The sequence below is a fragment of the Drosophila mauritiana genome, chromosome X, assembly GCF_004382145.1.
Source record: "Drosophila mauritiana strain mau12 chromosome X, ASM438214v1, whole genome shotgun sequence".
In the NCBI taxonomy this organism is placed as follows: domain Eukaryota; kingdom Metazoa; phylum Arthropoda; class Insecta; order Diptera; family Drosophilidae; genus Drosophila; species Drosophila mauritiana.
In genome coordinates, this window is record NC_046672.1 from 15557122 (window position 1) to 15577933 (window position 20812).

The 20812-nt window shown below is 44.1% G+C and overlaps 6 protein-coding genes across 10 annotated transcripts; 4 read left to right on the forward strand and 2 right to left on the reverse strand.

The window, feature by feature from the left end:
* Positions 1 to 75: 75 nt before the first annotated feature.
* LOC117146430 (diphosphomevalonate decarboxylase) lies at positions 76 to 2133 on the forward strand. Its single transcript, XM_033312637.1, has 4 exons — positions 76 to 208; positions 269 to 339; positions 727 to 844; positions 905 to 2133. Exons 1-4 carry the CDS (start codon positions 157 to 159, stop codon positions 1828 to 1830), a joined length of 1167 nt encoding a protein of 388 aa, XP_033168528.1. The 5' UTR covers positions 76 to 156; the 3' UTR covers positions 1831 to 2133.
* Positions 2134 to 3082: 949 nt separating this feature from the next.
* Positions 3083 to 11778, reverse strand: LOC117146428 (rho GTPase-activating protein 26). 4 transcript variants are annotated; one of them, XM_033312634.1, is made up of 13 exons: positions 11584 to 11778; positions 8978 to 9443; positions 7215 to 7372; positions 6974 to 7147; positions 6554 to 6769; positions 6422 to 6493; positions 6311 to 6362; positions 5689 to 6002; positions 5287 to 5617; positions 5117 to 5222; positions 3704 to 5041; positions 3553 to 3632; positions 3083 to 3492 (listed from the first exon to the last, which is right to left on the reverse strand). In XM_033312634.1, the coding sequence occupies exons 2-13, from the start codon at positions 9153 to 9155 to the stop codon at positions 3392 to 3394; spliced, it is 3120 nt and encodes a 1039-aa protein (XP_033168525.1). In that variant the 5' UTR covers positions 9156 to 9443; positions 11584 to 11778; the 3' UTR covers positions 3083 to 3391. The 4 variants fall into 4 exon arrangements, with proteins under 4 accessions (XP_033168525.1, XP_033168526.1, XP_033168523.1 ...); XM_033312635.1 differs by having other exon boundaries at positions 5689 to 5975; positions 11359 to 11778; XM_033312632.1 differs by having other exon boundaries at positions 11359 to 11778.
* LOC117146429 lies at positions 7500 to 8941 on the forward strand. The gene is made up of 3 exons (XM_033312636.1): positions 7500 to 7585; positions 7647 to 8280; positions 8359 to 8941. The coding sequence occupies exons 1-3, from the start codon at positions 7530 to 7532 to the stop codon at positions 8848 to 8850; spliced, it is 1182 nt and encodes a 393-aa protein (XP_033168527.1). The 5' UTR covers positions 7500 to 7529; the 3' UTR covers positions 8851 to 8941.
* Positions 11779 to 12364: 586 nt separating the features above from the next.
* LOC117146431 (39S ribosomal protein L3, mitochondrial) lies at positions 12365 to 13774 on the forward strand. Its single transcript, XM_033312638.1, has 4 exons — positions 12365 to 12482; positions 12542 to 12647; positions 12709 to 13232; positions 13308 to 13774. Exons 1-4 carry the CDS (start codon positions 12445 to 12447, stop codon positions 13726 to 13728), a joined length of 1089 nt encoding a protein of 362 aa, XP_033168529.1. The 5' UTR covers positions 12365 to 12444; the 3' UTR covers positions 13729 to 13774.
* Positions 13775 to 14104: 330 nt separating this feature from the next.
* LOC117147311 (DNA-directed RNA polymerase III subunit RPC1) lies at positions 14105 to 20791 on the forward strand. 2 transcript variants are annotated; one of them, XM_033314158.1, is made up of 8 exons: positions 14105 to 14250; positions 14306 to 16164; positions 16229 to 16374; positions 18139 to 18556; positions 18617 to 19052; positions 19121 to 20156; positions 20325 to 20566; positions 20642 to 20791. In XM_033314158.1, the coding sequence occupies exons 1-7, from the start codon at positions 14207 to 14209 to the stop codon at positions 20535 to 20537; spliced, it is 4152 nt and encodes a 1383-aa protein (XP_033170049.1). In that variant the 5' UTR covers positions 14105 to 14206; the 3' UTR covers positions 20538 to 20566; positions 20642 to 20791. The 2 variants fall into 2 exon arrangements, with proteins under 2 accessions (XP_033170049.1, XP_033170048.1); XM_033314157.1 differs by having other exon boundaries at positions 20325 to 20791.
* Positions 16551 to 17829, reverse strand: LOC117147312 (brachyurin). Its single transcript, XM_033314159.1, has 2 exons — positions 17420 to 17829; positions 16551 to 17345 (listed from the first exon to the last, which is right to left on the reverse strand). The coding sequence occupies exons 1-2, from the start codon at positions 17519 to 17521 to the stop codon at positions 16617 to 16619; spliced, it is 831 nt and encodes a 276-aa protein (XP_033170050.1). The 5' UTR covers positions 17522 to 17829; the 3' UTR covers positions 16551 to 16616.
* Positions 20792 to 20812: the final 21 nt, after the last annotated feature.

A 20812-nucleotide genomic window follows, 5' to 3' on the forward strand; every position in this document is an offset into this window, starting at 1 on the left:
GCGGTAATTGGGGAATACCCACCACAAAATTTTTCTTTGGAGCCACATGGTATATTTGAAGAGTCCACTGCTGGTCACACCGCAGTCAACAGTTGTCGCTTTCGCTGGAAAGCAGCTGAAAACAAGTGAATTTCTGAATTAAAAACATATTCAAACATGTTTTCGGTTACTTGTGTGGCGCCCGTGAACATAGCGCTCATCAAATATTGTGGGTAAATTAATACATTCTTACAAGCGCATAAACTTATGCATATGCATTCCTTTAAAGGGGGAAAGCGGCATGAAGAGCTCATTCTGCCCGTCAATGATTCAATTAGCATGACTCTGAGCACCGATGAGGTAAATATGAAAGATATTTAAATATTTATTTGCGTTTTAAAACCAACAAATTGTGGTTTAAAAAAACCTTAGATGCTGTATACCTTTTTATAATGGTTTAAGTTTAAATTGCGCCTTGTCGAAGTTTTAATTTTCCCACAAAAGTAAATATTACGAAAACTTTCTATTTAATTTGGGAAGATCTCACAGATTTTCACTTTTCATCGATTCTCTTTCGATTTGTGTTGAAACTGAATTAAAAAGGAATTATTAACTTAAAAAAAATGGGTTTTTGAATATGTGTTGTTCGACATCCTGTTATTTCGAACTTATTTTCTGAAATAACAATTTATCAAGAATTTTAAAATCTTTAACAATTACTTTTCTTGATCCCATCACCCACCCAAGCTCTGCGCCAAGACAACAGTGACTGCATCGGAATCCTTTGAAAGGAATCGCATGTGGCTGAATGGGGAGGAGGTGCCCTTCGAGGAGGGTTCCCGCCTGCAGCGCTGTTTGAAGGAAGGTGAGTTTATGGTTAAATATATAAAAGTATAGAATCTTAATTTTAATAATGCTTTTGCAGTTCATCGACTGGCTGTTGCGAGTGGCTCCCAGAAGGTTCCGCCAACCTGGAAGCTGCACATCGCATCGGTTAACAATTTCCCCACCGCCGCCGGACTGGCATCCAGTGCAGCTGGCTACGCCTGCCTGGTGTACTCCCTGTCCCGACTCTACGACATACCGCTGAGTGAGGAGCTGACGACGGTGGCGCGGCAAGGAAGCGGATCGGCATGTCGCAGTCTGTATGGCGGTTTTGTGCAGTGGCATCGCGGAGCACTGGATGATGGCAGCGATTCGGTGGCTAGGCAAATAGCTGCCTCCGACCACTGGCCCAACATGCATGTGCTCATCCTGGTCGTTAACGATGCACGCAAGAAGACTGCCTCGACAAGGGGCATGCAACAGGCGGTGAAGACGTCGCAGTTGATCAAGCATCGCGTGGATCAAGTGGTTCCCGACCGGATTACCCGATTGAGGGAGGCCATCGCAAGCCATGACTTTCAGGCATTCGCCGAGATAACGATGAAGGACTCGAATCAGTTCCATGCCGTCGCCCTGGACACCTATCCGCCGTGTGTCTACATGAACGATGTGTCGCACAGGATTGTGTCCTTCGTTCACGATTATAACGATCGAATGGGTAGCTATCATGCCGCGTACACCTTCGATGCTGGTCCAAATGCATGCCTTTACGTCCTGGCGGAGCACGTTCCGCATCTCTTGAGCGCTATCCAGAAGGTGTTCCCCAATGATCTGGCGGATGGTGACACCTACTTGCGAGGTCTTCCCATTCCGAAAGAGCAAGATGCTGAGTGCAGCAAATTGGATTCACTGGATGTTCATGCCAAGAATGCTTTCAGATATATAATCCACACGAAAGTCGGCGAAGGACCAAGAGAACTAAGCGCTGATAATAGTTTATTGATAAATGGACTTCCGCTGGAGTGATGAGAGTGATTTTGAGAATGAATTGCACGAGGAAGGGCACAGAAATTCTATAAAGGAAATATTTTTTAGAATATATTTATGCGAACATGTGGGATGGATCAAAATGTACAATGGGGCACATATAAACATTTAAAATGTGCACGATTTTTCTTTTTTACGTGACCAAATTTGAATATCTCAATTGCAACACCTTAATTTATTCTCTTTATTTATTTTTACCTTATTTATTTTGAATTCCGGTGAACAAATGATTGGCTATTTTTAAATAAACTTATGAAAAACGGAAATCAATTCCAATTGCAATTTTAGCTAACTTTTTTATTTATATTTATTTTGCATTTGTATTTATACTATTTATAGAAAATCAACAAATACGCTTTGTAAACGAACTTAACTTCTTTCTTTTCGATTTTGAATGCTTTTTGCGGGGTCGCAGTGCAAACATTTGTTTGAATAGAATAAATTTGCGTTTTGAAATACGTTTATTTATGCACATACATTTAATTGCTTTGTGCAAAGTAAACGGCGGCTGCTTTAGAAAATTTTGAAGTGAAAACTTTTTGAATTGTTGTAGCATATTGATGTTATTTTTGCTAAAACGCTTTATCTCGACATTGCAAATTTTGATGATGATAACCCTCACAAAGTGATTAATTCAAAAATAAATTGTTGCAAAAGTGGCAAGGATAGTTAATAATGTTTATTAGCACAAAGCGGTTGTTCTATTAGCTATATGTCAATTTTTAGCCAAGTTAGAATTTAAAAAATCCACGGAAATATCGAATTTTTGGGCTAGCTTGATTTCATAAAATAATCAATTTTTTGTCATAAGATTGGTTATAATGATCCAAATATGGAATGTCATACCTCGATGAGCTCGTAATTTTATTCGCAATTGAACTGTACTCAAAAATGGAAATTCTATTTTTTTGAAATTTTTTGCCAATTTTTACCAAAAAAAAGGCAACTTGTGATAAAAAAAAAACGCCCAAAAGTGAATAGTAAAACAACCATTTCAACATTCTACGTTTTCTTTGCCTTGCTAAGAAAATATTTATTATCATTATTATTTTTTTTTTGATATGGTATATGGCAGACTTCAGTTTAATGTTTACATTTTAAAAGTGAGCGAAGCACTGCTATTTATTTTTATACATTTGTATATGTAGTAGATATTAGATACGTTGTAATTCATTTTTGCACAAATTACGCGAATTATGTATAAATAAGCAACAAATGAAGAGCGTAACAATTAGTAAATAAATCTTTGCAGTTGCACTGAGTTTATACTCCTTATTAAATAATTAAAAATAAGTACATTGTATGGTCATGGTATTATAAAGGTTAACATATTTATAAGGTAAGATTGTGGTTTCCTGGTTTCCAGCATAAAATAAAATGCAGCTCATGTAAATCCCCCATGGGTACACATAATCAAAATTAGTTTTTACACAACGATTATTGTTTAGATTTCCTAACTCTCCTCTCCTTATTAATTGTATCTACCGACGAATGCACGAAATAGTTGCGAACTCCACGAACTCCTCATCGCACCCAAATTCTAATGGTGCGGCTTCAAATGTTCCACATAGTTCTCCGGAATGAGTCCTGTTTTCCCATTTAGTGTGCCCTGCAGCCAGCCGGGTTCGTGGGAGTAACGAACTGTAAGCGGTGAAATCATAGTCAATAACGAATCTTGCACTCTCTGCTCTCCGAACTCACCATTGGTTATTATTTGGTTGGGCTCGAAAGAAAGCTCGCCCTCGCTTTCTCCCATGCAAGCATAGAGTGTGCGCACACGACTGTAGGAAGAAAGCAACAGGTTTCAGGGGATTAACTTGCAATTAGAACCCATATTAAATTGTATACTCACGCCGTGCCCGTTGACAAATCACGTTTTATTTGGTTAATGTCACGATTACGATGCATTTTACTAGGCGGATATTCGGTGCTTTCGCTGGCGGTGCCACCACCAACACCACCGCCACCACAGCTTAAACTAACCGAGGGCAATGTTGTGGCCGTGACGACCTCGTCGCAGGTGGGTCCAAGATGCGGCGACAGCGATGAATTCTGCGACGTTATCAGCGCATAGTCATTGGTGTTCCGTGTGCTCAAGTGCTGGGCGACATTCCCACTGTTGCCACTATTGGCCACAATGGTGATGCCCAGGCCGTTGTTGGAAGATAGTGAATCACATACGCTGTCGTTGGAGCTGGATGTTGACGTTGGCATTAGGGGTGAATAGTGTTTTGTCTGGCCATACGAGTGCAGACCCCGTTGAACGGGCGGATGCTGCTGCGGGCCACTGGCGCTGCCCAGGAATCGCTCCTTGCGCATTGCAGTATTTGGCGGGGATACATTGCTTAGACTAATCCGATTGCTTGCGTTGGCACCAGCACTAGACGTGTTCGTATATATGTGGCTACTGGAGCCCGACTGAGTAACTGGATTGGCCGTGGTCATCAGGTACTCGGGATGTCGAAAGTTACTCGTGCTACTGACCGGCACGGCGTGATGCGATTGCAGCGTCACACCGCCGTTGTTGGCACCTATAATACCATAATCGGGCGCGATCTCAGTGTCGGTGCACGAACTGGGCACGTAGCGTCGTGTGCTGGCCTCATTTTTCGATATTGTGTGCAGATTATTGATGCTGCCAATGGTCGGCGATAGTATGCCGTTCAGCATGTGCATCGGCGGCGACAGGGATATGCATTGAGCACCGCCCGAGCTATTCATGGCGTTCGAGGAGCCAAGGGCATAGTTGTCGCCATTCGGAATATTCTGCAGGCTGGATGACATTGTGGGCTCGGTGCAATTGGTTTTGCTCACATAGATCGGCTCACGATAGATTTTCTGCTGATTCAAGAACATCGGATTGCCGGCTGTATTACCGCTGCTACCCATGGCACCCGTAGAAGCGGCCTTGCCGATTTGAGAGGCTCGCGGCATTCTGGTCGGTGGACTGCTGCGACTGGGGTACATGATGCTGGGCGCCTTCGTCGCGTCCGGCAACTTGATGTCGGCGCTGGGCTTGTTCTTGAATATCCTCTCGTAGTTATCAATTAGAATGTTGATGACGATATTATTAAACTTAATATCCAATATGGCGGCAACTGATTCCTCTCGAGGACGCAACAAAGTTGGCCCGAACACCACGCCCAGATTAAATACGGACATTTTGTTCTTCTCGTACTTGCGCGAAACGCTGCGAATATAAATATATAGTATATATATAGTACTGCATAAGCTATCACCATTCATTTCCTGCAGCGTTACTCACTCAGTCAGATGACAAATAACCATGTCGAGCATCTGGAAATTGGGCTGTGGCAACTTGTAGACCAGCTTGTGCACCTCATTCACGCGCTGATTGAGGGTTTCTTGCTCTGAAAATACGCAATACCCATTTGGACTGTGTGCATAAAGAATGTTGCTAGTTGAAATGCTTACTTGCTGCCTCAATGAAATCACTATGGTATTGATACGTCATCAATGGCTCATTCAGATTTCGAAGATACATTTTCAGGGCGCTAGCTATGGTGTTGCTTTCCATCAGATCGCGATACTTGTCGTCGACGAAGACATCGTCGCTCTCCTTCTGATTGAGGCCCAGTGCCAGCAGCTTGCTGATTTTGGTTCCAACGCCGCTCTTTCTGTATATGCCTTCATCCTCCAGGCCTCGAATCTCTAATACTTGAATGCATCTGCGGATGAACATGAATCCGGCTTCATCCAGATGGTATGCCTCGCTGACTTTGATTTTGCCGGGAGCCAGATATGTCTGTGTTGGCATGAAAAGGATTAATGAATTTAAACGAGGTATTTAGTTAAGAAGTAGTATTGACTACTTACCGGCTCCGTGCCATCCATGGCGCTAATCCAATAGCGATGATCCTTTTCGCTCAATGCCTGAAATGTGTAGACGACGCCCGGCTTCTCCTTGAAGGTCAAATCGAAGCAGAACCTCTTCTCGAACTCAGATGCCCGTCGCTGGCAGGAGAACAGCGTCAGTTTCTCGTCGTCACGCGCCTCGGGTCTCGTGAAGTTGTGATTCATCTGGTTGAACTGGAGCATGGTGAACTCGCGCTTTTGCTTCTTGAATGTACAATAGTATTTTGTCCAGGTGGCTTTGAATGGCTCTAAAAGGGAGATTTTCAGAATGGAACCTATGATTCGTTCGCAATGAGTAAATTAGTTGTATGCAGCGAATTTCGTTATTATTACATTGTTTGTGTTTGTTTGTTTGGCAGATAGATAGGCAAGCACAAAAAGACTACTACAAGAGTTATAAAGATATTATATTCTTTACATATTATTATCAATGGGCTATCAATTATTATCGGCTCAACAAGACCGCATAATCAAAATGATAATTGTAATAATAAATAAACAATCTCTGCAAACAAGGCAGCTCTCGATCAGAAAAGAAATAAAGCTTTTATGTGCGATTGAAACAATCGTTGAAAACACGTACTTTTCTCCATTAGAAATAGGTAGCCACGTTTTGTAAAAATTTCCTCGGGCTTCTGTTAACACAAAGTATTAGAATCTTTTCAAGCGTATACAATGTGGTGTATCAACTTACTGTGCGCTTTTCCATATACTTTGTTTTCAATTCAGTCACTTTTTCGCGTGCCTCCTCGAAATTTTCCCGAGTCTAAAAGTAATGGGTAGCGTTATTTCGATATATCACAATGGAAAACGAATGTTCGCCTACTTTTTGCACTTTGTGCCTCAAATCCTGCAGATAGTCGCGATGATCCTCCGCCTGTTCGTGCGCCGTGTGGTAGAAAACCAGCCAGCCAGAGATAAATGCGAGCAATATTTCGACAAATTCGAATTTGATTCGTTCCTGCACTTCCTGGATGCGCAGCACATAGCTCAGCGACTCCTGGATATACTCGCGTTCATGCATTCCCAAGCTGGCGTCAGCCTGCAAAGAAAGAAATTGTATTAACATTAATACTATAGCACTAAATTACAAGTAGTACAACTATTTATTCATAGAACTATGCCATTTCAAAGTGAAGTGTTTCAAAAAACCTTTCTATATCTATTATTTTTACGTTGCACAACAAGTTCGGCGTGTAAACTATAGCTATTCGATGGCAATTGCATTGAATTTGAAATAACTTACCTCCTGTATTGTGTTTTCGGGCTTTTTGGTTGACATATTGAGGAAACGCTCCTGCGATTGACAAAATTTCTCCGTCTTTTTATCAAATTTCTTTTTGTTTTCTTTGACGCCACCGATTTGCTTTTTTCGAAAATCCTCCAGTGACTCAATAATATGTTTATCGGCGAGCGTTAGCTAGTTGGCAATTGTTAATAGATTGTTCAGATTGTCACGAATTTGGAAACCAAACCAGCCAACTTACCATTTTTTCGCGCTCATCTTCAATATTGCCAATTATAGCACCAAATCGCTTCAGGCTTTCACAAATGACATTCTCATCGTCGGTCTGAGCAGTGCCAATGCACTCAAAGTTAAAATCGTTAAGTAAAATGGCCAATTGTTTCATTCGAGTGGACAGCACTGAAAGAGTATTTAAATGCAATTTGATAAGCCATTGAAATAAATATGAAAGCAAAAGGAAAACATCAATTTACGTCAATGAACAAAACAAACTAGGCAGCCTCGCCTCACTTCGCACCTCATAAATACAGCACAGATATACAAAAACGAAAGAAACATGTATAATACGAAGGCCTTTTTGGAGAAGAAGAGGAGGTCTGCTCCTAAACGAAAGTAAGCTAATGCATTCCCACTGTCCATATGCTCATTTCAATAATGTTACGAAACGCCAAAGGCTTTCTCACTTGGAACAGTCATTTGTGAATTTTGCAAAAAGTATACCAGAACGGAAGAAAGATCCGGATCAGTCCAAGATTATCAAAATAGACCGCGATGAGCCGGCAGTTGAATACCTGATACCGTTCATCCAGGGATACGAGGCTGCGGATGTACTAGTCACTGTTCAGGAACGCGTCTTCGTCTGCCACACTATCATACTTTGTATTTACTCAAGACGAATGCTGAAAATATTGCAGGAGGACATTGAAAATGTTGTCTTCAAGTCGAATGATTTGAGCCCGAAGGGATTCAGCGAGGCATATCTATGGATGATATCCACAGATGCCGAGGTGAATCCGTGCGATATGGACGACATTTTGAGGGCCGCTTACTTCCTGGACATACCCGAGCTACTCGAGGCCTGTTGGGCGAACCTGGATGGGTGTGCATCTTTTGAGATCGCTGCGTTTAGCCAATTGTTTAATTTACGGGCAGCCACCAATTTGTCGGATGTATTCGATAAGCTTGTGGGACGCATCTCCACTTCAATTTTGCCAGCCGCATCGACTCGGGAATTCCTGTGCCTCAACGAAATGCAAATTTGCAGCATACTCAAGTCCAACTTTCTGGCAGTCAATTCGGAAATGGAGGCAAGTCCTATATCTATATCTATATCTATATATCTGTTTAACTACCTAGAAGTATAACCGTGATATATGTATCCACAGCTTTTATATTCCGCCTTAATGTGGCTAGCGCATCTTTGGCCGGAACGACGTTCGAGTACCTATCCGGTTTTGAATCAAATTCGCTACTGCTTCATGCCGCCAATCATGCTAAAGAAGATCAGAGGAGAGGAACTCCAGGAGACGCCCCATTTCATTGACATTCTAAAGGAGTTTAGCAAGTCGCCCGGCGTCGTCCAACATTTGCGGGACGCAGTGTTCGAAAGCAGTTTGCTCATAAGCGTGCGCAACGATCCGAGTGTACTCAAGACGCAATTGGAGTTCAAGGAGGTGAAGATAAAGGAGTCACGCCATTGGATACAGGATCATACCTGTGACTACCATCGGCAGGTGACCCCGCTGTGTCCAAATATGCATTTCATAACGCTAAAGGAATATCAAGATTACCTAAAGCGCCTGACGCTTGGACCCGAATTCAACGCCTGTTTGGAGTATACCGGGGATGGGAAATCAGAAGAACCACAAGATTCGTAATAATATGAACGGATCGAACTTATGTAGTTGGAATAATGTTAAATTTGCAAGTTCAAATTAGTTATAAATCATTTTTGTTTACTTTAATACACATTTTACGCCCACCGGCTAAATGGATTGCACTTACTCTTCGCCGCACTCATAAGATCTTTGACCTCTTTGATAATTCGTTTTATTTGATGACTAGTGTGGTCCAGTTCCTTTTCATGTCGATTCAAATTTTCGCGAAAGTCCGGACTGTCGACGATGCATTCTTCGAACTCCAGAGGCTCCAAGCCGCGGCGTACATTTTTGCCGCCGCCCATGATGTTTGCGTTTGCTTTTAATAATATTGAATTTGAATATTTGCTGTGATTTTCAGTTTCGGTTGTATTTAGGCTTTTGCTTCGATGCCAATTTCCAATGTCCACAGGGTTAAGCGCATTCGCAGAGACTGATATATTGTGATATTGTGTAGATTTGCCGGGCGACTGCGAGAAAACTGCGGTGCTTGCAACATTTACAGCTGGAATCGCGCTCCTTTTATATATATTTACTATTCAAGCCAAATACTGTTTTATCAGTTGGTGGATGATGCATATTGGTAATTCTTCCTGCAAAGACAACAGATATAAGATATGTTTTTGAACAACAGGTGGAGTTAATTGCGCACAACTTGCATTGCGGCTGACTGGCCAAAGAATACGCCAAGTTACTGGGAAATGTTTTTTTAGCTGTTAGTAGTTAACTGTTAGTAGTTAATTGATCTTAAAGCGTGATTCACTCGATTCCCTTTCTTTTTTTTTCTTATCAACCTTGTATTAAAGAACTTGCATTCTCTCTTTAAGAGAACCCATTGCTTTGTGTGGCTTTAAAACGATATATTGAGTATATAGCAATCACTGGAATACTTAATAGCCTAAATTAACCAATAATTAGCAAGTGATGTCCATTATGTATTATGTGTATTCTGGCATTAGTGATTTTGAATTAAGGGCGGTTCCCCATTCGATAAACTCGTAAACTGTGAAATTTCGAAAATAAGAGCAGATCCGCAATGTAAACTGATGAGATTATATAAAAAGATAATTTGAAACGATGTGCGACGATAAAATGTGGGCAGTCAACGACTAACTTTCATCAAGAACGGACTATTGTTTATTTCTTATCGTCTGTGTACCGAGCAAGACCCACACTCTAGTAAATTTCTTATCTTTCGCAAACATATACAAGCGTTTACCAAAAACAAGTTTAAATACACTTGCGAACACTTTCCTATCACAGTGAAACCAGCCACAGGCTGATAAGTCGTCGCCATTACATAAATGCAAAACCGACTTTGCAATTGAAAATCATGTTCAATAAAAATTGCGAAAGCGAAACGGAAAATACACTTTGAATGCTATTTATTTATGGGTATATTTAAATCATAAAGTTGCTTACATACGCCTCTGTACTACATTGTCAGATTTCTTTCTTATCAGATCTTAAGATAGATAGGCGCAGGCACGGAGAATTCTCAGAAATAATCGCTTTATCAATAAATATTTTAAACAAATTTTAGTGGCTTCCAGGCCCAAGTGACGCAGATAAATGTATATCACTCCAACTAAAAACAATTCACAAAAAATATACCCTTTACGCAATAATTGAGTAGTTTCCATTAAAATTCGCAAAGTACTTTTATCCGGCTCGTAGGACCATTGATTACTGATAACCAGTTAATCACCTGTTTTCACTTTCTTTGACTACAACAACTTTAAAAATCCTTGATAACTAAGCGATAGATAATATATTCAACGGCTATATGAATATGGTAGGCATTGAAATAATGCAATATATATGTATGTATGTACTTATTTAAAGTCGAGTTCAGAAAGTGCAATTCAAGATCATGGGAAATTTTGCTGGCGAGTTTCCACTGATGGAATGCGCAACGAGTAAAACACACAGCTGTTGCTATGTATTTTCGCTAGATATACCTTAATACCTGTTGAATACGAACTTATGCTGGATTTTTGGAAGCTTAAAAAACAGTTAAACATTCCCCGTTTTAAATTATCTTATCGGTTTTTTTTTACAGTTAAGCCCGCTTAAAGTTGTTGCATGCAGCTATGTATGTACAGGCATACTTGCATACATACAGATGTGCACCGCCTGTATTTGTATGTTGTGTACATTTGTTATTTAAAAATAACTTTAGTTTATGTTCGCTTACTGATAAATAACTCATATGCGCACTTTACAACACTATGTGCATAAGAATGCGATGAAGGGAGGGGTGGGCGAGAGTTTATATCGTTTCTTCTTTTTTTTTGCATAAACTTGTTAAATTTCGATGTACATATGTAAACATTCGATCTTAAAACAGGTTGCGAGGCCACTAACACCATAATTTCGATATCGGACATACCCCTGGGATGAAAATCAACTGCAGCACCAAATCCTTTGTTTATTTCGCATGCATGTAGTTGTTTAAAAAAACTAAATAATATATATATATCAGCATACATATACGTAGATACACACCAGCACACATACATACGCAATGCAATGGAATCACAAATAAATAAATAAATCAAATCCTTATAAACGAATCGTCGAGGGGCTCGTGTTTAGACACTTTTCATGACTTTAGCCCATTGGAATTCACTTGTACAAAAATAAATGCTCTTAGTTACGAAAGGCAACCGTCGGTAGTTTTTCGCGTACCGCAACCGCACACACATTTGTGCCCGTGTTAAAATTACTCACAGAGTAAACATTAGTGTATGAGTAATTTCCCAATATCTAATGTTGCTCTGATCGAAGAACGCAAATTGGCCGTGCCGTGTCGCGCGTTTCGCATCAATTACGCGATATTATTCAGCATCAATTGCATATTTCGTTTCATTGTATTCTAAATGCACCACAATATATATATATTACTTTGACTGTTAAATCTCCGATTAGAAAAAAAAAAAATTAATGTAGGTCTGATAAAAATACACAAGTTATCTGAACGTGCTGTTAGGCATATTAACTGTGCTGTTAAGCGCACCAAATACTCTGTCTCCACCGCGCCACTAACATTTGCTGGAGTGTCCATAAGCTTTTGCCGTTCCATCTAATTCTCATGCGTTCCAACAACCACCTGTTACTTACTTGTTCGCATTTCAACGCATTACTCCCTCTCTTTCACAAACTTTCAGTGACAGAAAACAAAATTTAAGCGCTAAAACTTCTTTAATAGATATTAAATGTTTATTAAGCGTTTATAGTTTGCAGCATGCATAGCTTAGCACAAACTGGTAATCAACTATTCTGTCAATGAACAATAATGAACAGTAGAGAGCGGTGAAATCATTACCAACTTTATTACAAATGTTACAAATTTATTAAAAACTACAATTTCTGATTTACATAGTTGCGATAATGGAAGTTTCACATCATGTTTCCACTACCCCAATGGGAAACGGTATAAAAGCATATGCAATCGAACCAGATATAATCGATGGTCGAGCAACCGTGCCCCAAATATCGCTGATATCGATACTGTGGCCGATGTTTTGACAGCTCTTTTGGTTATTCCGCACCGGCTCGTTTTTATGCATTGTTAAAATATATTATATAAGTATGATGCGGAGCGTTATTAATCAATTTCTGGGCCTCCGGTGGGTACACTTATCGTTGCTATAGTGGCCATTTAGTAAATTCTGGTTTCTCCATTCAGGCTCAGTGGCAATTGCAGTGTTTTGGTTACGCAGGTGCGCGATAAGGGCCATTTGAGCAGACCTCGACTGCGGAATCCCCAATGGTTTCTGCGCAAGGAAATCACAGTATGTGGCATATATCATTTTATCTATAAACAAACCACTAATTTGCGTTACATTGCAACAGAAATACAACGACTTGATGACGGCGGAGAACAAGCAGTTCGTCAACGAAGTGGGCACCAATAACTTTGGCGTTCCGGCAGTTATCAAGGATAGTTTGGTCAAGACCGAAGCCCCAACCGCCAATGAGGCTGTGTGGACTCCGAATTTGCGAAGATGCGGCGTTATAGCGCGCAAAATTGGCCAGTACCCGCTGTGGCTAAAGAATGGCGAGAGGATTCGCACCACGCTGCTGCAAATCGCCGACAACCATGTCATTAAATACATTCCTCCGGAAGAGTATTTACCTGCCCAAGTTCCCAAGGTAGCCAACCTGCACAAGCGCGGCTGCATTCTCGTTGGCTCCGAGACCACGAACCCAGCTCTGTTGACCAAAGAGTACGCGGGCATCTTCCGCAACTCGGGTGTGCTCCCCAAGAAGAATCTGGCCCGTTTCATCGTCTCTCCAGAGGCCCAACTGGCGCCAGGCACTCCACTAACTGTCAACCACTTTCGCATTGGTGACTTTGTCGATGTTCGCGGCAAAACGTAAGTATATACGTCTAAAAACTAAAGAGGATTCTTGGAAACCCTGGTTATACGTACTCTACCTATCTTTTGCAGAGTTGACCACGGCTTCCAGGGTGTTGTCAAGCGACACGGATTCAAGGGCATGCCAGCATCGCACGGTGTGACAAAAACTCATCGACGTGCCGGCAACATTGGCGGTGGTGGCGAGAAGGGTCGCGTCTGGCCAGGCACAAAGATGCCGGGACATATGGGAAACCGGTGGCGCATCATAAAGGGCCTGCGCGTGTGGCGCATTAACACCAAGTACAATGTTATGTGGGTGCAAGGCAGCTCAGTGGCCGGCCCCACCGGCGGTCTGGTCTACATATACGATACCATCTTGCCATTCCGAAAGAATAAGGAAGCTCCGCCGTTCCCAACGTTTTACGGCGAGCCACAGCAAGATGGGGATGATTTGTGGTACGAACAGTTGCACAACTTCAAAAGCGAGTCAATAACGTATGAAAACGAATAACTTTAGTGCTTAAGGTATTATAGAAACCTAATTGTTTGTTTTGAAATAAAAAAAAATAACTAATTTTATATATGCAGAGTTGGTTGCAACTTGTTTAAAAGGTTTTATTCAAAACTAAATCGAATAAGACCTCAGATGGTCAAGTTTCTTATTTGTCTCATTATATGTATGTAGGAATTTTACCGAGCTTCTTGTTAAATGGAATCTCATTTGAAATAAAGCTTATTGGATTTTTGAACGACCCCTCTCCACAGTTATTATTCTTATTGGCGTAAATCGCAGCTCCAATCCGTTGTTCCGCCACGCACGTGGGTCACACTGCCATCGTATATCGATATATCCGCGGTATGGAAATCGAGTGTGGAGCCGCGAAGCGGTCACACTAAATCAAACTTCTTAAGCATCGTGCCGGTTATTTATTTATTTATATTATAATTGTATTAATTATTTAGGCGAGCACAATTGTCCAATTGGAACCATGCCAAAGGAGCAGTTTCGCGCATCTGCGCTGAACAAAAAGATGTAAGTTGCGCCCCCAAGCGAAGTGAATAACAGAAATTAACCGATACACCTTCAGTTCACATGTGCAGTTCGGAATCAGCGGCGCCGATGAAATCCAACAGGAGGCTCTGGTACGGATTATCTCGAAGAATCTTTACCAGGCCCAGCGGCAGCCGGTGCCCTACGGCGTCCTGGATCGCCGGATGGGCATCAGCACCAAGGATGCCATGTGCGACACCTGCGGACAGGGCTTGAACGAGTGCATCGGGCACTTTGGCTACTTGGATCTGGCGCTGCCGGTCTTTCACATCGGCCACTTTCGTTCCACCATCAACATACTGCAGATGATCTGCAAGGTCTGTGCCCATGTGATGCTCAAGCCCGAGGACCGGCAGTTGTACGAGAAGAAGCTGCACAACCCGAACTTCTCGTATTTGGGCAAGAAGGCGCTGCATGTGCAAATGTTGGCCAAGGCCAAGAAGGTAACCAAATGCCCGCATTGTGGCTCGCCAAATGGTGGCGTTAAGAAGGGGCCGGGTCTCCTGAAAATCCTCCACGATCCGTACAAGGGACGCAAAATGGACTTGCTCTTCACCAGCAACATGAACGAGATGCTGCACTCCACCCAGGCGAATCGTGACCTCAACTCAACGCTGGGCAATTACAGCACAGCCGAGGAGCTGACCCCACTCATGGTGCTCGACCTCTTCGAACAGATACCCCAGCGAGATGTGGCCCTGCTGGGTATGTGCTCGCACGATGCTCATCCAAAGCACTTGATTGTCACCCGCGTATTTGTGCCGCCCGCATGCATCCGTCCGTCGGTTTTGTCCGAAGTAAAGGCCGGCACCACGGAGGACGATCTGACCATGAAACAGAGTGAAATTCTGCTCATCAATGATGTAATTCAGCGTCACATGGCCACCGGGGGAAAGATCGAGCTGATACACGAGGATTGGGACTTTCTGCAACTTCATGTCGCCCTGTATTTCCACAGTGAGATCAGCGGAATCCCCATTAATATGGCTCCAAAGAAGACGACGCGCGGAATCGTACAGCGTTTGAAGGGAAAGCAGGGACGCTTTCGTTGTAATCTATCGGGAAAGAGAGTGGATTTCAGCGGACGCACTGTCATTTCACCAGATCCCAACTTGATGATCAACCAGGTTGGAGTACCAGTGCGCGTGGCCAAGATTCTCACATACCCCGAGCGCGTGAATCCAGCCAATATAAGGCACATGAGGGAACTGGTGCGCAACGGGCCAAGCATGCACCCGGGCGCCAACTATGTGCAGCAGCGAGGATCGAGCTTTAAGAAGTACCTTGCCTACGGCAATCGTGAGAAGGTGGCGCAGGAGCTGAAGTGCGGCGATGTCGTGGAACGACATCTGCGCGACGGAGATATCGTGCTGTTTAACCGCCAGCCGTCGCTGCACAAGATGTCCATTATGTGCCATCGGGCCAAAGTGCAGCCGCAGAGGACATTCCGCTTCAATGAGTGTGCCTGTACGCCATACAACGCCGATTTCGACGGCGATGAAATGAATCTACACTTGCCACAAACGGAGGAGGCCAGAGCCGAAGCACTCATTCTGATGGGCAACCAGTCGAACCTGGTGACGCCAAAGAACGGTGAGATTCTGATTGCCGCCACACAGGACTTCATTACCGGCGGCTATTTGCTCACGCAAAAGGAGGTCTTTCTCACCAAAGAGGAGGCCATGCAGTTGGCCGCCTGCTTTCTGGCCAACGAAGACTCGACGATGCACATAAAGCTGCCACCACCCGCACTTCTCAAGCCGCGTCGTCTGTGGACGGGCAAGCAAATGTTCAGCCTGCTAATGCGTCCCAATGACGACTCCCAAGTGCGTCTCAATATGGTCAACAAGGGTCGCAACTACACGGGCAACAAGGATCTCTGCAGCAATGATTCCTGTGAGTAGTTGATTATATTCAGAATTACAAGTTCCATGCTAAATTGTATTTGCTCTATGGCCAGGGATTCATATACGTAACTCGGAGCTGATGTGCGGCGTCATGGATAAGGCCACCATGGGTTCGGGCACCAAACAGTGCATCTTTTACTTGCTGCTAAGAGACTTTGGCGAATTGCATGCCACCAAGGCCATGTGGCGACTGGCGAGGGTTCGTATGACACGTTTCTTTTGTATGCTTACCTTGTTTCTACTTATTTGGTGTCATTTGATGGATTTATGGGGCCACAGCTAATTGTTTCAATAATTTCCTGAATTCCGAAACATGAAAAAAAATTACCAAACCTCTTGCTTAAACAGTTTTGTAAATATCTTACATCAAAAATGTTTGCTCAAGGGGCGCTATCCTGGTGACGCGCAGTGTAAATGCTTTTATTGAAGTCAGTGCCTATTTCATACAACAATGCCCGTTTTGTCTGCAATGAAGCCGAGGAAGGACGAGACCCGTGCGTATCCAGATGGTAGCCGGGCGGTGCATTGATCCTCGGCGACGAATGAGTTGATGCCAATTTGTATCCATTGTTGGTTGGTTTTGTTGTACGTAATGAGAGGACCGCCAGAGTCGCCGGAGCAAGTGGACATGTCGCTACCATTGAATCCTTTGGCACACATGGTCGAGTCCACTACGACATATTCACCAAAGACGGGCACACAGTTCGCATTGTCAATGATCTCGACTTGGGCATACAACAGGGTTTCCGAGCTGTCCAGGTACTCATCTTCCGTATAACCGAATCCAGCGATGGTGGCCAGGCTGCCCACAAAATCTATCGAATCCGCCGACTGGCCCACCAGTTGTATGGGCCGAATGGTGTCCGAGAATGTCAGTGGTTCTGGCAGTTGGATCAGCGAGACATCGTTATTCAATTTGTCATTGTAGTCCGGATGGATTATGATATTGCTGGACGTCATGTTCAGGGCATTCGGGTTGAACAGCTGCACAGTGCCGAACATGAGGAAGATGGAGTTTTGGTTTATTGTGCAATGGGCCGCCGTGAGCACCCAGGTGTCCGATATGATTGATCCTCCGCAAAGTAAATCATCCCAGGCATCCTTCTTCAGTATGACCTGCCAGGGAAACTGGCCCAATTTCGCATCGCTTCCCGACACTATGCGATTATCCTGTTGAAACGCAACTATTGAAGCTTACACACTCAAATTCTGGGCATTGGCCAGCGATGCGGCGCACGACTCACTATTTTCATCGGGGAATTGTCGGCAGGATCGAATGGTTGGCCAACGACGGAGATGGCAGCCAGTAGAACCAGCATCAAGGATCGCTCGCTATTCAGCGCCATGTCTTGTGCTCTGTCGGAAGTCGACTTCAATTTCACGCTTCTCAATTAAATGAGTCAAGGGACTCGATCGAGTTATCTTTTATCTCTGTATTTTGCGCGAATTTTTCTTTAACATTGTGACTTTCTGATAAGATTAAGAGCTAACTAAGTAATTTCCACGTAGGTCGTGGTATCTCGCTAATTCCATTGTTATTAATACCGATTTTTAATTACTTCTACGAACATGGGCATTTGGAAAAGTAATTTGTGACTATTGTTTCTGGGAACATTTACTTCTTGCCACTTTTTTCTTTTTGTAAGTATTTATTGCACTTTGCATGGCCGAGCTACCGACCATAGAGGAGTACTCTTTCCAAGGGTATTATAATATCTGGCTACTCAATAACGTATTCAACGCTGATTTCTATGGACAGTTGTCTTATCTGAAGGGAAAACACTAATCAACTTTTGCTGTTGCCTCAAGGGTCTATCAAAAAGTATTTCGTTCGCCTGCGACAGATATTGATTGCCCAAAGATTAAAGATAATATGCACGCGTATTATTTGGAAAGCTATATTATATATACTTGACTTGCATTGGGCATTGGATGAGCGTACTGATAGCAACCTCCTTTCCAGATCGCATCCTACTTTCTGCAGAATCGCGGCTTCTCCTTTGGCATCAGCGACGTAACGCCGAGCAAGAAACTGCTGCAGCACAAGGAATTGCTCCTGAACAATGGTTACGCCAAGTGTAATGAGTATATTGACTTGCTCAAGGCTGGAACACTGCAGTGCCAGCCTGGTTGCACGCCCGAGGAGACCCTGGAGTCCGTCATGCTGCGGGAATTGTCGGCCATCCGAGAACAGGCTGCCAAGACATGCTTCGCCGAGCTCCATCCCACGAACAGCGCACTGATAATGGCGCTCAGCGGCTCGAAGGGTTCGAACATCAACATATCCCAGATGATTGCGTGCGTGGGACAGCAAGCCATTAGTGGCAAACGAGTGCCCAATGGGTTCGAGAATCGTGCATTGCCCCACTTCGAAAGGCACTGTAAGTCTGGCCGAATGCAGCATATATATCCGATTTAAAGCAACTAATCTCTTCCTGCAGCTGCGATCCCCGCGGCCAGGGGTTTCGTACAGAATAGTTTCTACTCCGGCTTGACGCCAACGGAGTTCTTCTTTCACACAATGGCTGGTCGTGAGGGTTTGGTGGACACAGCTGTGAAGACCGCCGAGACTGGTTATCTGCAGCGACGTTTGGTCAAGTGCCTCGAGGACCTGGTGGTCCACTACGACGGCACAGTGCGCAATGCTGTCAACGAGATGGTGGATACCATCTACGGCGGCGATGGCCTGGATCCCGTGTCCATGGAGACGCGCAACAAACCAGTTGATCTAGTCCATCAGTATGACAATCTGCGTGCGCAGCATCCGCAGGGCACGGATCGTCCACTTAACGCCGAGGAAATGTCTGAGGCTTTGGAAACGCTTTTGAAAACACCTGAGTTTGCCGAAGCCCGCGACGATTTCAAATTGGATGTGCGGTGAGTTAACTAACCCAACAACGTGTTTACTAAAAGTGCTGCTCTATACCATGCTCTTCGCATTGCAGGAACCACATCAACACAGTGTCCAAGCGCATTGGGCAATTGCAGAAACGCTACGAGAAGTGTATCAACCTGTGCCACCAGATTGAGTGCCTCACCACCGAGCAGCTGCTGCAGTTTGTGCGCCGGATAAATGATCGATACAACCGAGCTGTTACCGAGCCTGGCACAGCGGTGGGCGCCATTGCTGCGCAGAGTATTGGCGAGCCGGGCACCCAGATGACGCTCAAGACGTTCCATTTCGCTGGTGTCGCATCGATGAACATCACCCAGGGCGTACCACGTATTGTGGAGATTATCAATGCGACGAAAACCATATCGACGCCAATCATAACTGCCGAGCTGGAGAATTGCCATAGCATGGAGTTTGCGCGACAAGTCAAGGCGCGCATTGAGAAAACCACTTTGGCGGAGCTGTCCTCGTACGTTGAAGTCGTATGCGGACCATACAGCTGCTACCTGGCGATCGGTGTCGATATGGCCAGAATTAAGCTACTCGGCCTACACATTGATCTGGACACAATTGTATTCAGCATTCTGAAGTCGCGTATGCGCGTCAAGCCGACGCAGGTGGAGGTTGTGGCCAGCCAATCGCGCATTGTGGTTCGTGTGGAAGCCACGCGAACGTCGACCATAAATGCAGAGTTGGCGCGCCTAGCGCTCTGTCTGCAGAACGTCGTGGTGGCGGGCCTGCCAAACATCAATCGTGCCGTCATTGCTGTCGATGATGCACGGCAGCCGCCCACGTACAAGCTGTGCATTGAGGGCTATGGACTTCGCGATGTCATCGCCACGTACGGTGTGGTGGGCAAGCGCACCAGGAGTAACAACATTTGCGAAATCTATCAGACGCTGGGCATCGAAGCTGCCCGAACCATCATTATGAGCGAGATCACCGAGGTGATGGAGGGCCACGGTATGAGCGTCGATTGGCGCCATATCATGCTCCTGGCCAGCCAAATGACGGCGCGTGGCGAGGTGTTGGGTATCACGCGACATGGCTTGGCCAAAATGCGTGAGAGTGTCTTCAATTTGGCATCGGTAAGGATAGATTTCACTCTGCTAAGCCATACGTATGTACAGAGGTGGTCAAAAGTATTTACACAACGAGCTTTTTTTTCAATTAGTTGACAATTGAAAAAAAAGCTCGTTGTGTAAATACTTTTGACCACCTCTGTATATTAATGTACTTCTTTTTTGCCACGTCAGTTTGAGAAGACGGCGGACCACTTGTTCGATGCGGCTTACTACGGCCAGACGGATGCCATCAATGGGGTTTCGGAGCGCATTATCCTGGGAATGCCAGCGTGCATTGGCACTGGCATCTTCAAGTTGCTACAACTCCACGAGGACAAGCAGGTGCCACCCATTGAGCCCACCATCTGCAGTTCCCTGAATCTGGTGCCAAGCAAAACCACATAAGAAGCGGGCCTTCTTGACGTTATACTGGTGTGGAAGCCACGCGAACGTCGACCATAAGTGCAGAGCTGGCGCGCCTGGCACTCAGTCTGCAGAACGTCGTGGTGGTGGGCCTCCCAAACCAGGAGTAACAACATTTGCGAAATCTATCAGACGCTGGGCATCGAAACTGCCCGATCCATCATTCTGAAATGAAACCTTTTATAACTTAAAACTTGTAAATAAATAAATAGTACATATTTTTATTCTGTCGGAAATTAAATTCGAATTGAAATTGC

Bases quoted from the DNA above. Each gene is read 5' to 3' on its own strand.
- LOC117146430 (XM_033312637.1), top strand. From the start codon at position 157: ATGTTTTCGGTTACTTGTGTGGCGCCCGTGAACATAGCGCTCATCAAA. The intron at 340-726 runs GTAAATATGAAA...CACCCACCCAAG, and splicing joins TGACTCTGAGCACCGATGAG to CTCTGCGCCAAGACAACAGT. The intron at 845-904 runs GTGAGTTTATGG...ATGCTTTTGCAG, and splicing joins GCAGCGCTGTTTGAAGGAAG to TTCATCGACTGGCTGTTGCG.
- LOC117146429 (XM_033312636.1), top strand. From the start codon at position 7,530: ATGTATAATACGAAGGCCTTTTTGGAGAAGAAGAGGAGGTCTGCTCCT. The intron at 7,586-7,646 runs GTAAGCTAATGC...GAAACGCCAAAG, and splicing joins AGGTCTGCTCCTAAACGAAA to GCTTTCTCACTTGGAACAGT. The intron at 8,281-8,358 runs GCAAGTCCTATA...ATGTATCCACAG, and splicing joins CAGTCAATTCGGAAATGGAG to CTTTTATATTCCGCCTTAAT.
- LOC117146428 (XM_033312634.1), bottom strand. From the start codon at position 9,155: ATGGGCGGCGGCAAAAATGTACGCCGCGGCTTGGAGCCTCTGGAGTTC. The intron at 6,770-6,973 runs GTAAGTTATTTC...CTTTCTTTGCAG, and splicing joins CCGAAAACACAATACAGGAG to GCTGACGCCAGCTTGGGAAT. The intron at 6,494-6,553 runs GTAGGCGAACAT...CATTACTTTTAG, and splicing joins TGAGGCACAAAGTGCAAAAA to ACTCGGGAAAATTTCGAGGA.
- LOC117146431 (XM_033312638.1), top strand. From the start codon at position 12,445: ATGATGCGGAGCGTTATTAATCAATTTCTGGGCCTCCG. The intron at 12,483-12,541 runs GTGGGTACACTT...TTCTCCATTCAG, and splicing joins AATCAATTTCTGGGCCTCCG to GCTCAGTGGCAATTGCAGTG. The intron at 13,233-13,307 runs GTAAGTATATAC...TATCTTTTGCAG, and splicing joins GTCGATGTTCGCGGCAAAAC to AGTTGACCACGGCTTCCAGG.
- LOC117147311 (XM_033314157.1), top strand. From the start codon at position 14,207: ATGCCAAAGGAGCAGTTTCGCGCATCTGCGCTGAACAAAAAGAT. The intron at 16,165-16,228 runs GTGAGTAGTTGA...CTCTATGGCCAG, and splicing joins TCTCTGCAGCAATGATTCCT to GGATTCATATACGTAACTCG. The intron at 19,053-19,120 runs GTGAGTTAACTA...TTCGCATTGCAG, and splicing joins GATTTCAAATTGGATGTGCG to GAACCACATCAACACAGTGT.
- LOC117147312 (XM_033314159.1), bottom strand. From the start codon at position 17,521: ATGGCGCTGAATAGCGAGCGATCCTTGATGCTGGTTCTACTGGCTGCC. The intron at 17,346-17,419 runs GTGAGTCGTGCG...GCGTTTCAACAG, and splicing joins ACAATTCCCCGATGAAAATA to GATAATCGCATAGTGTCGGG.